At 38.5% G+C, this 16,379-nt stretch overlaps 1 protein-coding gene across 5 annotated transcripts in view; it reads left to right on the top strand.

Moving 5' to 3' along the window:
• PDS5A (PDS5 cohesin associated factor A) overlaps nucleotides 1-11,619 on the top strand; it is a 133,028-nt gene extending 121,409 nt beyond the window's left edge. For 2 of the 5 annotated variants that reach the window (XR_004230019.1, XR_004230020.1), the window contains 3 exons: nucleotides 1,538-1,893; nucleotides 3,812-3,892; nucleotides 9,007-11,619. Coding sequence is in view for 3 of the 5 variants with exons in the window: in XM_031941541.1 (XP_031797401.1) it covers nucleotides 1,538-1,893; nucleotides 3,812-3,818 (363 nt within the window). In the remaining 2 variants the exon portion in view is untranslated. Of the gene's footprint in view, nucleotides 1-1,537; nucleotides 1,894-3,811; nucleotides 3,897-9,006 lie in introns of those variants that run through there. The other 3 variants (XM_031941542.1, XM_031941541.1, XM_031941543.1) reach the window with 3 other exon arrangements.
• Nucleotides 11,620-16,379: the final 4,760 nt, after the last annotated feature.

Raw genomic sequence — 16,379 nt, 5'->3', positions numbered from 1 at the left:
ACTTAGGCTACATGCCTCCGCTTTGTCATCCACAAAATAGATAATAAAGATATAATTGTACATTTGAGGGTTGTTTTGAGATGCCATGGGAAATGAACTTTCAGTCCTTAAAGCATGGATAGTCTCATTCTATTATAGCACTCTTACATTTCAGAGACAGCGAACCAAGATTTATTGATTGGCTCTAGACTCAGACATCTATATTTTAAGTACTCTTGCTCTAAAGAATACTTATCTGACTTGTGAATTTCACAATTTTGGATCCAGCAGTTTTGGAGAGGAAAGTAAACTATTTAGAGAATTAAAAATTAATATAAGGTTTAAGAGGTCTTTTCTATACATTGGGGCATTATTGAAATATTGCATTTTGGAATTTTAAAATTAAATTTGAAAGGTACTATTTCCTTCAGAAAATCTATTTTGTCAAAGACTTTTAAAATGATTGTCATAAGAAGCTAGTTTCCTTTTATTTCATTATTTAAGCCCTAACCAAAAATAAATTTAAAATTTAAAGAAAAAATGTGATTCATTGAGAAAATAGGGTTCAACTTAAAAAAAAAAAAAACTTCAGGATACAGTAAAATTCAGTATCACCTACTTCCCACACCATAATATTGTAAAAATTGCAGCAATTTTCTTCATGACCACCACTCCCATTCTCCCCGCCCCCCCCCCTCAGAAAATACTGGAATAGCAATCTCATCTAACACAGACAAACCACTTATGTAAAATGAGCAGATCAGAATTGTTTTAGTCTCAGACATTTGTCATCTTACTGTTCCAAAATTCTGTAATTATAAAAATATCTTGTCTTGCTTTTTATGTTATAAATATTCCTCTTAAGTTGTAAGTTAACTTTGCTTCTCATCATGCCTTTGGATTCTGTATATCTAACCACAGAATTGTGTGAAATTGTTTTAACAGATATTTAAATAAATTAATAAATCTTCCTGTGAGGCCCCTAGTGAATCCTTTAAAATTATCAGTTATCTTCTTAATTTATTTACTGGCAAAACCATCCACAGTACATTGGCTGCATGCATTACACATATACCTTGTGTGCGGGAATTCTTTGTCCTGATTCATAGACAAAGACCTCCCAAAAAGATGATGTGTGAGAAATCTTCCAGAGCCTATTGATAGTAGTTTCAATATTCTGAATATTTGATGTAGTTGGGTTTGGGTTTTGTTTATGTTTTAAGCAATTTCCCCATTTTCAGTTAGTGTTCAATAATAATTTGTTTCTGAGAATGATTGGGGTACCTGATAGCATAATGCTAATTTTCAGCTCTAACTATCTTAATTTGTCTGGGCTTGGCATCCTGCATCTCCACCTTTTTAGAAGAAGTGTCCATTAGATTTCATAAATACTGTTGTGATGCAGAGAAAGAGAGTGGGGATGTTTTACGATTTCCACCACGCGTCCTGCCCCTGTTCCCTTTGCGCCTTTCAGGTGTGCTCATCAGTAGCTTTGGATGCAGGAGGTTCCTCTGGGAGGAACACGTGCACTCACGGGATTTTATCTGGACTCTCATAGGAGATCAATTCGGATCAGGCCACTCCGGGCAACCTCAGCGCCGACCGAGGGAAGAAGAGGCCGGCCACCGCCTCCGGGGCAGAGAACATCCAACAGAAAGCCGAGGAGAAGAAGACTGACGAGACGGGACCCCCTGTGCCTCCCAAGGCCCGACGAGGACGTCGGCCCAAGTCAGAGTCTCAGGGCAGCGCCACCAAGAACGACGAAGCAAACAAGGCGGCTGGGAGGGGCAGAAAGAGGGCCGCGGGAGGGCAAGAGAGCCCGGGGGGGCTGGAGGCGGGCAGCGCCAAAGCCCCCAAACTCCAGGACCTAGCCAAAAAAGCAGCACCAGCAGAGAGGCAGATTGATTTGCAAAGGTAAAATAAAGTAACTTCTCTCCACACCTTGAATTGCCAAAGCATTCTTACAAATTCCTAAGTTGTTAGCACATGGGAATCGAGCTGTCCTTTGGTAGAAGAAACAGAAAAGGGAAGAACTGCTGCTAGCCCAAAGGCTTTTCTCTGTTGCGTTTTCATCCCATTAATTCAGATTTTAAGGTTTTGATTCTCAGATGTTGATCAACAAACAAGCAAGTGTTTAGTTACTGTTGTGGGCATCAGACACCTGAAAAGGAACTGCTTCTCTCTCGGGCTGATCTCAGTGTGGTTGCCGCATGAGATCGTCATGGCTCTTAGTTGGGTTCACTCCTGACTTGAACTTTCTAATTCCTTTGATTTTTCAGAGACAAGGCTCTACAAAAGGTATATTGTTGCAATATTGAGATTTCATGCTATGGCAGAATATGCCCAATTTTGTATTCACCTGGGACTTTGTTAATTTGCCCTCTCTATTGTGACTTCATTTTTAGGTTTAGAATGTTTACAATCGATCAAAGAAAAATGCCAATCAGGGAACTAAGTCAGAGGTTATGCTGCTTGTTTGACAACCAAGATCAATACAGTTTCCCTGAACTGCACTGAGGGATCATGGCACAGTTCATACCCTCTGCAGCATTTGTAGATTCTCTTAGAATAGTGGGATTGAGAGATTTTAAAGTGAGTAGACTTGAAAATGTTTATAAGAAGGATTCCACTTTAATGATTTTAACAGTATCAAATTTAATTATTGACACATTGAATTTTCTCAGTAGCTATTGGGCAGGGACTGATCTTAGTGGTGTGTGTGTAGGAGACTGAGGGCTGGGCCAGAACAGTGCAGGACTGGGCATCTGGACAGTGAGTCACAGGAAGGCTGGTGGGTTTCAGAGCGCCCAGAGCAGTGATACGGATTCAGGTGTGGGTAGAGGGATGGCAAGCTGAGCTGGAGGAGGAGAGGGCACTGACCTGGGGTGGGGGGTGTTTAGGGGGGGAAAGCACAGTTTGCCAGCTCCTCGTTAGCGCTAGTGCTTGCCTGCTCATGAAGGTTCCTTTGTCTCAGCCCCCCAGGGGGAACCTTTCCCTGTCCTCCTTGATTGAGGCATCCCCCCTTCCTTCTCTCCTGCCCACAGACACCCCCAAGCCCCACTTCGCTTCACTTCATGGCCAGTACTGCTCAGCCTCAGAGGCCTCAGCTTCCTGTGTCTCAGACGTTGGGGATCCCCTTCCCTCCCTCATGACCTCTGCCCTTTGTGCCCTCTTCTCTTCCTTCATCCTCCTTCACGTGTGAGTTCCTCGGCTCTGGGTGCTCTGTCACTGACTCTGGTCCAGGATCCGCAGATTGGCCTTTCCTGGCCCGGTCCTGGTGAGCTCTGTTCTCCCCCTTCCTTTGGAGAAGCACCCCCCAACTGCCTCAGCCTGGAAACCTCAGGGGCGCCCAGGGCTCGCCCCAACTCCCACCTTCACATCTGAGTGGCTTAAGTTCACCTTGGCTGCACTTCCGGAATGTGCCTTCTCTCTGCCCTTGCTATGCCCTCTTGGCATCCACCTCCCCTTCACGCCATCCTCGGCCAGGCCTCAAATGCGGGTCTTCCCGTATCACCCCCTACCTGGTAACCTCTGAGGGAACCCTCCTCCTCCTCCCTTTGTCATCTTCAACCTTCCTCCATGCCTGGCTCTCCTCAACCGAGGGACACAGTGGCCTTCTGGTGGGCTCCAGGCTGGCTGGGGACGTTCTCTCTGGCCAGGCCTTCTCTGAGCACTGACCTTCCTGGCTTCCTTTTCAACCCCAAGCAGAAAGCCCTCTCTCCCAAGGAGCCCTCCCCACCCCGTTATGTCTGATGCCTTCTTTGTGAGGCAGGCCCAATTTCTGTCTTGAGCTTGTTGGTACATACTTGTTTATGTATTGTTCCCCCATTAGATTGTGAGCTACTTGAGGGCAAGAACCTTCTTTGGCCTCTTTTTCCATATCTCTGGCACTTAGCACAGGATCTGGCACATAGTAAGTATTTTTAAAATATTGACTCATTCACTTTCCTAAACATAGTTAAATCGAATAAAATTAAAATCATCTGTACCCACAGTCAAGGATATGAAAAGCTCTGAAAGGGTACAAGAGAGAAAGACAGACATCCGAGTCTCTGGGTTGACTTTTAGTTAATTTAAATTTGAAAGAGCATGTTTTTGTACTATTCCCTTACCTGGATTTCTCACTGAACAAACTTGTATTAAAGTAGTTGGTCCCCATGTCCCAATACACAAATTTCCTATGATTCATTTATTTGTGGTCAGAAATAACCCTTCAAATTTCTCACTATAAAAACAGGAAATATCTTAATTTCTTGTTTATGTTATTGATATTTTTATTATTGCCATGGCCAGTGTGCTCAGAATCCGAGCTGGCCAAAGTAGAAGGGGCTTGGTGAGTGGCTCTCTGCTTTGTGGGTTATTAAGAAAAATGAAATGTTCCTGAAATGTGAAGACAAAAGGAATCTGAAGAACCAGATGGGAATCCTGATCCGTGATTTTGACGTTAAAGGGTATTAGAAAGTAACACAGGAGAAAAGGAAGAAGGAGCATTTACACCTGGAGTTACCAAATAGCCTAAACAAAGGCTGGAACTAGACCTGGGATCAGGGATATTGAGCTTTTTTTTTTTTTTTTTTTTTTTTGTATGGCGTGCACCTGTAAGATCCCTTCTCAGAATAATTGTTAAGTGTATAAAATCAGATTATAAAGAAAACCAATTTTATCTAATGATAGTTTATTTTTAAGAGACTTGACCAGTTCATGAAAACTCCTTGAAGGTGGAGCTTCTTGAAGACAACTTTGCTTGTCCTTGAAGGAAAAGAAATAATCTCAAGCTGAAATCATCTGGTGAGAAGCAGCAGAAAGGTCCCACCTCCTTCTCGGAGAGCAGGGTGAGATCTCTGTCGGACTCAACATCAGGAAAGGGGCCCTTCTTCCTTTATAGGGAATGGGCTGAGACATGGCAGAGAACTTCCTGACACTTGTTTGACCAGACTATTGCCCCTTTCTCAGCCCAAACAAGTCCAAGAAAGCTCTGTTGCCACATGGCAAGCCTTGAACAGCTACCCAAAGACCTCACTCATCACAAGCAGAAGGCAGAGGGAGATTTGGGGAATGAACAACTTGCTTAGGACAGAGGAAGCACCAGACTTCTTGCTAGAGCAACACGTGCAAATGGAAACTTCCAAGCCTGATCCCCCAGCTGCCCGGCCAAGACCTAGATTCAAGGGAAAGGATCGGTCCTAGCAAGTGATGAAACAGAAGTAGACAGGGTCCCCTGGGGTCTGAATTCATTTCACAAAAATAAGTGATGGGGGGCAGCTAAGTGGTGCAGTGGGTGGATCACCAATGCTGAAATCAGGAGGACCTGAGTTCAAATCTGGTCTCAGACACTTAACACTTCCTGGCTGTGTCTGGGCAAGTCACTTAACCACGATTGCCTCAGCAAAAATATAATCAACAAATCACCCAATTACAGGTTAAGCTTTATTCATGTCTATATAAATATGAAGTCACACAGATATAATTCTTCCAACTATTGCCATGCCAAATGTATACATTGAATAATTTTATTGAGTTTTGAAGACATAGGGACGAATAAGAACATTTCATCTTTAGGACTGGATAATCTAATAGAACTAGATGCAATCAACGGAATACCCAATGCCATTATTCCAGGCTGTTTCATATACCGCAATTCACTTTAACCAAATACTCTCTGCATTGCTCTTACATTGAGATCCTGGATCTTTTTTCTGCTACCTATATATTACCTTGCCGGGCAGCCCACATTCTTAGATGAACAGCTTTACATTTGTCATTATTAAATTTAATCCTGTTTCTTATCAAAATATTATAAGTTGGTATTTTTAAAATATTTTATTTTTATATAATTTATATAAAATATTTTCCCCAAGTATTTAGACATTCATTTTTAAAAATTTTTGAACTCCAAATTTTCTCTTTGTCCCCCACCCCTCTTCTTCTACATGTTCAGTCACCCAAAACATGTTACCACATTAATCATGGTGCTTAAGAAAATATAGATCCAGAGAGAAGACACACACACAAATATAAAATGAAAAATAAGCTGTTTTGATCTGCATTCAGACTTCATAATTTCTCTAGGTGAAAAGCATTTTTCATCACGAGTCCTTTGGAATTATCTTTGATTGATGGTACTTTTTTTTTTTTTTTTTTTTTAAATATTAGTGTCATCTCCCAATGAATGATCTTCACTTTCTAGGGTATACTTTTAGTTAAGGAAAATACATCAATAAATTGGCCAGTTTTGGAAAATGAAGTTTGCCAGGTCTGGAAGCATAACTGAAGTGTTAGTTAGATTTCTGAAGTTTTCAGTTTTTTCTTTTATGTTGCTGCATGCATAATCTACTTTTCTCCTGTTTCTATTGCCCTAATTGTGCAGTATTCATACTATTTTCCCAAATTTTTCTAAATTGATTGTATTCATTTTTTGTGGCAAGCTGTTAGTGTTATGATACAGCAGAGTAGGATTAGGTTCTAACAGAATGCTATAAGAAGTCTGAAAAGGATCATTTTCACCCGATGTATGGTTTGGTTTGTTCATTTGTCTTGGGGGATGGGTAGGGTGGTACGGATTGGTAAGAAGGAATCGAGATCTGTTTTTTTGGAGGAGAGGATAATACCCCCAATGGAATTTGGAAAAAATGTAAAGGGTCCCACAGATAGCAAAGAGGAAGTGTTTATTTTATCCATGAAAAATGGCAGGAGGCCAGCCTCTGACGCATGGAAAGGAGTTTGAAAGTTGCTTCTGTCTCAACATCTATCCTTTTATTCTCCATGGAGCTGGAATACCCAAAAGAGTTACTTAACACATGGTGCTTTTGAAGCATGGGGACACATGACATTCAGGGCAAATGCCTTGTCTCAGCTTCACAGATGCTAGTTTTTCAAAATGATGTCCTTCGATGTGATTTTTCTTATTTGGATTAAAAACTTCCACAAAAATGCAGTGAATAAAAAGCCATTTATAAAAACTGTTCCTATAATTCTAAGTGTTAAAATTTCTCAGATTTCATAATTTTCTTTCTATAAAACAATCTTAGACATTTTTCAAGTTTGTGTCATTGTTTTGCAAGTGTTTACTTTGGGAAAGCTGTCTTAGGATCTTAGAATTCTGACCCTTTGTTCATGAATATCGAATTCGGCCTCAAATCTCACTAATAACCCAATATCAGACTCACAAGATTCTGTGAAAATCAAAAGATATAATATCTATATAATGCTTTTCAAACCAAAAGAGTTAAGGTTCAAGCCCCCTAAAAAAGTATCAATGCTCTTAAAACATACAGGAATGAATGGGAGCTAATCTTCATTAATAATTAAAACTTTAAGAATAGGACAAGATCAAAAGTTTGGAGGAAATCTTTTGTTATTTTATTATTGAAAATAGTACCACAGATCTCAAGTAGGAAAAAGATTTTAGTAGTTGATTATTTTCTTTTTATTTTTTGTTTGTTTGTTTATTTTGGTCATATATGTAAATTCTCTTTGTTTTACATATTTCCTTATAAATCACATTGGGGGAGAAAAACCACAGAAAGGAAAAGCCATGAGAGAAAAATAAAGCAGAAGAAAAAAATAAGAACATAGCATGTGTGATTTATATTCAGTCTTCTTAGATATTTTTCTGGGTACAGATAGCAATTTCTGTCCAATATTATTGAGATTGCTTTGGGTCACTGACCACTGCAAACAACCAAATCTTCCATTGTTGATGATCGTACATTCCTGCTATTGCTGTATACAATGTATTCCTGGTTCTGTTTGTTTCGCTTAGTATGTGAATCTAGGCCTTTCTAAAATCAGCTTGTTCATCATTTTGTATATAACACTAATAATGTTCCATTACCTTCAATATACACAATATGTTCAGCGATTCCCCAGTGATGAACACCTTCTCATTTTCCAATTCTTTGCTACCACAAAAGCAATTGTTACAAACATTTTTGTATATGTGGAGCTGTTTCCCTCCTTTATGATTTCCGCTGGATACAGAGACAGCAATAGTGTCAATATTTTACAGGTGAAGAAAGTAAGGTTTAACGAGGTTAAATGACCTGCCCACTTGTTTGAAGTGGCCATAGTCACAGAATGAGGATTTAAAGTCATTTAAGTACCTCCCATTAAATGATGTAAAATTCATTTCAACAATTCAGATTTCTTTGTGGTGCTCTCTTTCCCAAAGTAACATATTTCACAGATATTTTGGATCATTTTTCAAATGTGATTTTTTTCACGAGCTGATGTCACAGTAATGTGACATAATGTAAAATGATGGATGTTCCTTTTGGGACACAGCCAAGTGCAGGACGTTCTCCCAGAGAACTATGAAAGCAGCGAGCCTGATCTGGAGCTGGCCAAGGGAGGCTCCGTCACAAATGATAAAAATAGGTATTTTTGTGTGAGAGTAATGATCTTTAACTGCGATGATCACCCATAAAATAAGTTACACAAATTTCCTCATGTTCTAATATAGAATTGTGTTAGCTTCCATTCTTCCAGGCTTAACATATATTGGTTTGTTGTTTAAAACCAATTCTGCCTGATGTGCTGCCCTGCTAATATTAATATGAATGCAGATCACTACTTAGAGGAAAAAATAGCACTTTTCCCTAACACATGTTTAGGATATGTAAATATTAACTATTTTTCCTAAAAAATAAAAATGTTTGCTCAAGTGATGATTTAGAAACAAAGTAGCATGATAAGTTCAAAATAAAAATTATATTCAGGGGGTATAGTTGGCAACCCTTTAAATAGGAGGATTTTCTTTTTAACAGCAAAAAAAAAGATAGCCACCTCCATGCTAACAGTTATATTTTTAGATCTGTTCATTGCATCTGTTTGTTTCAGAAAGACTAAAATGTGTATCATTTTCCCAGAGGAAGGCCTATTTGCGCATATGTGGAATCCCATATTGAATTCTCCATCACTTAGTGTCACGACCTAATAATTGCCACCTGTTGTTCTAGAGTTTGGTATTCACGTGAGAGTTGCTCTTGTTATGTCTGTTCTAATATTAACTTTTTTCTTCTCTGTAAGGTAAAAAGAAACTCATTCAAAAAGGGAGGAGATGACGGCCAAATAAAGACAGGCTCAAGCTTCTGCAAAAACTAGAATTCAAAAGTAGCTGGACAGAAAGTGAGATGACTTCAAAACACCTAATTTCTGCCTTGAAAACTGAAAAACTCCTAACTTCCCTTTCATATGACACCAGTCCTCGAATGGAAATGTAAAGCAGAAACTCGTGAGAGAGGCTAAAAGCAACTGTACTTATTTTCCCCTGAGACTTTTTTTTATGAAAAGTCAATAATTAAGCAAATTGCTTAACACTTGGTTCCAGTTCCTGCATATCTGGAGTTTAAAGTGCATCACAACGTTCTTTTCCATGCTGCATTTTTTTTTTTAAGAAAGTCACAGGATGTCCTTACACTGACACAGAAAATTCATAATTCTAGAGCCAGGAATGCCCATGTTACACAAGAAAAATAGAAGCCTACTGAATTAATTTTAAGGAGAAAAAGTGATCGGAACAAGTACTTCTTGGCTATTTCCTTTTGAAGACTTTTATGTATAATTCTTTCCGCCTGCCTACTTTTCTGCAAAACTAAGATGTACAGATTTCATTTCCCTGCTATGAAAAGTCATGTGGTGGCAATTTTATAAATGTTGCTTTCTGATTTTTATCAGAGTGAGAAAATAATTGAAATTATTGATTTGGAAGTAAACATTTCATTTTTTTAATTTCCCCCCCACTTTAGTTTAATATAATTTGCAATAAATGTACATATGGTTGTTTGTTTTATAAAGCATATCACTTTAAAAGGTCTTTACTCCAGTGGTCATTATGTTGGAATATTGGAAATTTTAAAGGAGTAAAGGCATTTTCAGGATTTGGTTTTGTAATGTGATCACCAGATTTTTATTATTGATGTAAAAAAGTTCAATTTTCTAAAATTAGCTGGACATTGGCAGCTTCAAGAGGAAAGTTGGAAATGTTTAGAATTGCATTCAATTTTAAGCATTGCGATAAATGAAAGAATGTCTGTTTTGCATTTGTTTTCCCATATGAATTCATTTCTTTTTAATTTTAGAAGACTCTTGCACCAATATTATGTTTCCTGGCATTGTTCAGCAAGGGTAAAAGTGTACGCTTTGGGTACACGTGATCATATTTAAGTTGGTTGCATAAAATAAATGCTTCTAGGTGTCATGTGATAGTCCTTGCTTTTTAATCGGTCAGTATGTTCTCTCGTCTTGAACAGAACAGAGGCTCGGAGGATTCAGAATGAGAAGGCAGGAGTTCAGCCAACTCTGTTATCCGTGGTAATTGGAGGGTCAGGGGGGTCAGAAAGAGGCGGCATCCCCTCGAGGGCCAAGGAGCTTTCAGGGAAGAGCTTCCCCTGCCCAGAGCTCTCCCCTCCTCTCCATGGCAGTCGGGAAACACTCACTCGGCAGGGGCCTCAGCTGAACTGGATTATTTCAGTGTATCTGTACCATGTGCCTGGGCACACTTGGTGAAGAGGCAGGAATTGAACAAGTGATGTTTTAACAGAATTACTGTCTATTTTGCTCAATCATGTTAGCAAAAATTTGAAAGTAAGATTAACATTAGACAAGCATCCATGCCCACCCCCATCCCACCCCCAGGATAATCCAGAGTTGGCTGTATATTAATAATGTATATAGAAGATAGAGGGAAATAATTCAATTGTTTATACTAATTATAGAAAAATATGATTCTGGAGAATGTAAAATTGGCCCTACCACTTTTGACTGCCTTCTCTATCATTGCCTTGTAAAGAAATCAGAAATGATAAAGCTCAGACCTAGACCCTGTGGGACAGAAGGAAAAAAAAAAAAACTATGCATAAGTAAATGACAGACAGTGACTCTAGGCTACTTATGAACAATGGACACATCCTAATCAGGAAGTTTTTCAGGTTCTCTTAGTATGATTAGATAAGTTAATTTCAGTTCCCTCAAACCCTTTAGGAGAGGGTGAGAACCCTTTTTCCCTGGAACTCTTCCTCTTTCTTTGGAACTCAGCTCTAACCATTGAAGATAATGGGGAACTATGTGAAATAATGTGGGGAAGAGGAAATTGCTCATTGATTTAATGCAATATGAATTCCTGTGGGGAGAAAAGGCGAGTGAGGAGAGCTCTCTCCTATAGATTGAATAGGAAGCACTGGCAGAACTATGCACCTGATTTAATTATAGCATCCAGACGACGGGAAATGAAACAGAAAAGGAAAACGGGAGATTGAAAAACTCTTCTGATTGGGAAAATACATATTTGAACAAAAATTTTGATTTCATTTGAAACAATTAAAAGATACTTCCTCTTAAATTGTTGTTCATATCTCAAAGCTAAACAAAAGGAAAACATCCAGATTTGCAGTTAAATGCTAATGTTAACCCTTTGTTTGAGGATTCTTGTAATTTGTCTAATAATACAACCAGAATTTTATACTCTTTGATACAAAGCGTGTATAGTAGTTTTACATATTCTTGTGCTGCACATGGGCTGGGTTTTTAGAATTTTCTTTTTAAGAATGAAGCAGAACATTGTAATTTGTGTAAATGCAGAGTGTAATATCTACCATGAAACACTAAAAACATGGATTGTTTCGAATAAAACCAAGAAACGCAGCATCATGTTGTAGTGTTGACCCCTAAATGTGCCTGTACCTCTTACAAATAGTAAGAGATAAGAAAATGTTTCAGTCTATTTGGTTAATTTTAAACATATACTGGTAATCAGCAAATTATGCTTGGGTCCTGAGAATGATTAGAAAACAGTAGATTGTTAGGCAGTTGTACAAAAACCTTGGAGTATATATTTTACTAGTTCCATAAATACCTGTTTTTGAATACATCATTCTAAGCAAAATGCTTGATAACAGGAGCTATTTATAAGTAACGGGTATAATTTCCCTGTTGGTTGATAGACGGCAAGAATGGTCTTCATTATTGAAAAATCCAGTAGAATGTGAGAAATTTGTCAGTTGTAGCTATTTAATGTCGATTCTCAACATTCACAATACTTCTTTCAGAACCATCACACCTGCCAATTGCAGTTTTTCCCCAGCGGTCACTTTCTGACCACAAGCTACAGAGTGAACATAATGGTGGATACATTTGGATAAGCTGGTCAACACTGACTCGCCACGTACAAGAAAAGGTAACAGCTAATTAAGACGGACATGTTTCTGTTCGTCTTTAGTGTACTGTGTTTGAAACGTGGATTTTCCACTCCCCGAGTAAAGGTGCTCTGAGAAAATCAGAATAATACCACGGTTAGAACCTACATTTAATTTTATTTTCCATTTTAAAAAAGCTCAGGAATCCACTTCTGGGTAAGGATCAAATATTTTAAAAATTGGAATCCTGTAATCTGTATCATCTAATATTTTTGGGCACTCTTTAAAAAATCACTACTGACTATTTAGCTGAGTAATTCTACTTCAGAACAAAGGTCATTATGAATAATATATATTTATATATATATATTCTGTAAGTATTCAAAGCTATTGATCCCTCTTTTTCCTTGTGAAAGCAATCAATTGCAGAAGACATAAAATGCTGTCAATAATCAAAACGATTACACTTCTATTCAGGGATAACGAGGTGTAAGTATCTGGAACAATAAATTCTGGAGCAAGTTTACAGTTGCATCTTCATAAAAAACACTCATTTTTTTAAAAGCCCAAATTGTTTCATTTTATTCCCCTTGATCAGAGAAAATGAGCTGGTTCCTAATTCCATACTCAAAACGTCTTCTCAGGAGATGGCTTATTTCCTGTCCCAAAGGAGCTATGGTCTATTTCCACAAATGCACTTAAATAAATGTGCATATTTGTTGCATATATATTATATGTTTAATTTAGGGTTAAGGTGGCTCACCACTTTTAAGTATAAGATTGAATCCCTCTTCCTTAAGATGTTAGTAATTTCACCCAGACCTTTCCCATATCTGATGTCACAGTACTTTATGTTCCTGATGATATTCTTGAACATTTTCAGGAATTCGACATAACTGCTGTTATGTTGAATTGAATTAAATTGTGCATAGGTAAACTACATCAACTCTTTGAAAGGAAGAACCTTTTTTTTTCCCCTTCAGCACCTGTTGTACCTATACATTGTACTTGTCAGACACCTGCTAAGTGTTTGGTAAGAATATGAAACTCCTGGTAAGAATATGAACCTCCGAGAAAATTAAAATTAACATTTGGACAGTGTTTTGAAGACTTCCGATGGGGGAAGCAATTTGCAAAATCAAGAGAGTAGAATTGAGACAGGATTTGTATTTATCAGTAGAAAAGGAGGCCTGGGAATAAAGAGTATACTTTATTAAAATAAACACTAGAGGAAAGTTGCACATATTTGATGTCAGTTGAAAATGGCAGTAGAAATGCCTCCCCAAAAAAGGTGAAGTCTCTGCTTGTTAGCTCACAGATAATGGGGTTCAAATGCTGGGAAGATGAAAAAGATCCAGAAGTCCTTAGAGTACATTTGAGTGTAGGTAGAGATTAGGATGGGAAATGGGCTATGACCACTAACAACTTGTTCAGTCTCTGATCAAGAAAAAGAGGTAGGATCCTACCTGGGGAAGTGTGAGTGGAACGCCCCTTGGATCTGGCTCCACATGGGATCCTGTGAGCATCCAGTATGGGAATATTAAAGCAAATAAAGAAAAAAAGTATTTGGGTGAAAAAAAAGCTGTTATAGTTTCATTGAGTTATTTTATGGGCTTCCTTTAAAAAGTGGACAAACCAAGAATGGAAATTCATTTCTGGACTTGGCCCTCACAAAGAATGTGATAGAAGTCATGGAAACTTGGGGAGCAAATTAGTTTATCTTAGAAAATGAAAGGAGAGCCAAGAATAGAAAGGCAGCCTTGGAAAGAGGAGAATAAAATTAGAGAGACAAAGAGGATTCAGAACCAGAAGGGAAGGAGGAGGCAGCTCAACTGGTTACTTTGATCTTATAAAGACAGACCTGCAAATGACATAAGCATTTAAGAACCTGTTTTATTCAAGACACTCTTAAGAATTAGACCTGCCCTTCAACAGCTTACATTCTATTGGAGGAACACAAAGTAGCATAAAATGAGAGCTCTCCTGGAGGAGGGGAGGAAGCACTAGAATTTACACAAGTTTTGCAGGCATGGAAATAAGATCTGGAAGATGGAATGTGTGAGGGCAATTGGACTGAAGAGCGTGTGAGCACTATTATTATGTCAGCTGGGAATCTTATTATGGAAGGCTAGGCCTGTCATTAAATGTACTGGAGCAGCCATATTGAATTGGCTCTAGATCCTCCTTCAGAGAAAATTCATCAAGCTGATTGCCAGATTTAGAGTGCTAGGCTCTCATTTTATAATATTGGGTGTTAAGGGCCAGGTCAATTCCCCGATAGCCTCCATAACTGTGGATCATAACATGTAAAAGAGCTGCAGGGCAGCCTTTGCTGACAGAGGTGCTGCGGACTTGGAATGAGAGGCAGAGGGAAGAGAAGAGAGGTCAGACAATGCAACGGCCTCTCAGAGAGGTCAGGGAACAAACAGCAACTGTCTCTCAGTCTCCTTGTATCATCCTCTCACACGAGGAGATCTATTCTGGGTTGGATCTTCAGCAGCCACTGTCAGGTGGCTCCTGTGTATTCCAATAGTTGGGGAAACTAAGACCCAGATTAAATAATTAGCAAGTAGCTAAACTATAAAAAACAACATCCTGTCCCACCATAACAAAAAAATTAAAATGGAAAATTTCACCTTTAATATTTTAGGGTTTATGGAAAAACCTTTAATGGCTTGAATTTGATTGCTTTAATTAATGACAATGAGTAATTTGTAAGAAGGAAATTTAACATGAAGAAAGCAATGTAATAAAGGAAGATTGTCTATACAACTAGCTGATTGAGTACCCTGAGGGTGACTTTGAATTCAGGACTCTTTGCTCTATCCAGCATGCCACAGAGTTGCCTTATGGGGGAAGGAGGTTTCTCTAGTGGGATCCTCAGTGGTCCATTTTTGGTCTTGTGCTATTCAACATATTAGCTACTTATAAACAAAGCACTAGATAATATGGTTATCTTATTTACAAGTGATTGACTTCTACAAAAATGGCAGGAAAGCAAAGTTTGAAAGAAAACAACAATGAAAGAATAGACACTTCTGTCAACTATTACCCACTTCAAGGTCAGAGGAATGGCTTGTTCAAATAGGAACACTAGAATACTCATAGAAGCACTGGAAACAAAACTAGGATTTCTTTGAGACAAGAGATGCCAAGGTAAAATTGACAAAAATATCATCTAATAAAAGAAAGATGACAAATTCTGGTACAAAATGAAGAATACCCATGAAAAATAAATCAATAACTTCAAGGAAAAGCAATTATTTTATTGGAGTTCAGTAGGGGAGGGGAAAAAACTCCAAATATTATGTAACTGGAAAAATACTTAGATGGGAGACAGAAAACTTTTTAAAATAATTTCCAGAAGAGAAAATTTCCACCAAAAGAGGTAACCCATTGGAAAAAAAGAGTTATAATTCAGAAAAATTCTAATAAAGTAACTGGCCAAAACTACTGGCATTCCATACATTTTTTTTCCTTTGAGGAAATGGGTATATAGCAATGACTAATGTAAAAAAAGGGGGGGGGATGGGGCAGGCAGCTTAAAAATCTGGAATATTGTTATTGGTTCCAGATACATTTTAGAAAACACTAAAAAAAAAAAAAAAAAAAAAAAAAAAAAAAAAAAAAAAAAAAAAACCAATGTTGCCAGGATGATGAGGAAGCCAAATACAATGTCCAGGAATTGGTTAAAGAAGTTGGAAAGAAAAGTCCAATACCCAGTCTGCCCTCATCCTTCTGAGATGCTCTCGAACTAGCTAGTCTAAAATCCCAGAGACAGACAGGCCATCATCACACAGTCACTGAGATAGTTATCATCTGGCAGAGAAGTACACGTTGCCTCCTACACCACTCTGGCTCTTGGGCCTCCATCCAGCGTGTTCTTTCTACACAAATAGCCCCAGGTAACAAAATCATTTCCCATGTTTGCACCATCAGTCAGCAACAGTAACAGTGTCTGGGAGGCAGATTATGAAAGGAGGAGAAACATGGAAGAGCTGGCCAGAATGTTGAATCTAGGCAGAAAGAATCTCGAAAAGGACCCCAATGAATGCCGATTAGGAAAAATGAAAATTAGGCACAGGGAGCAATTTTTCCAGCTTAGGAACTCAGACATCAAGAGCAGCTTTATGGCTGGTGGCTGGGGTAGGAAGTGTGTCGGGGGCCAAGGCCAGAAAAGGGAATTAAAAGCACTGGGGCACCCGAAGTGCCCCTGAATCAGAATGGGTACTGTTTCACACGCTGTCAGCTATTGCCCACTTTCGATGA

Source organism: Sarcophilus harrisii, chromosome 6 (genome assembly GCF_902635505.1).
Source record: "Sarcophilus harrisii chromosome 6, mSarHar1.11, whole genome shotgun sequence".
Classification (NCBI taxonomy): Eukaryota; Metazoa; Chordata; class Mammalia; order Dasyuromorphia; family Dasyuridae; genus Sarcophilus; species Sarcophilus harrisii.
The sequence above is the reverse complement of the archived record's forward strand: the minus strand, read 5'-3'. Positions and strand labels throughout refer to the sequence as shown.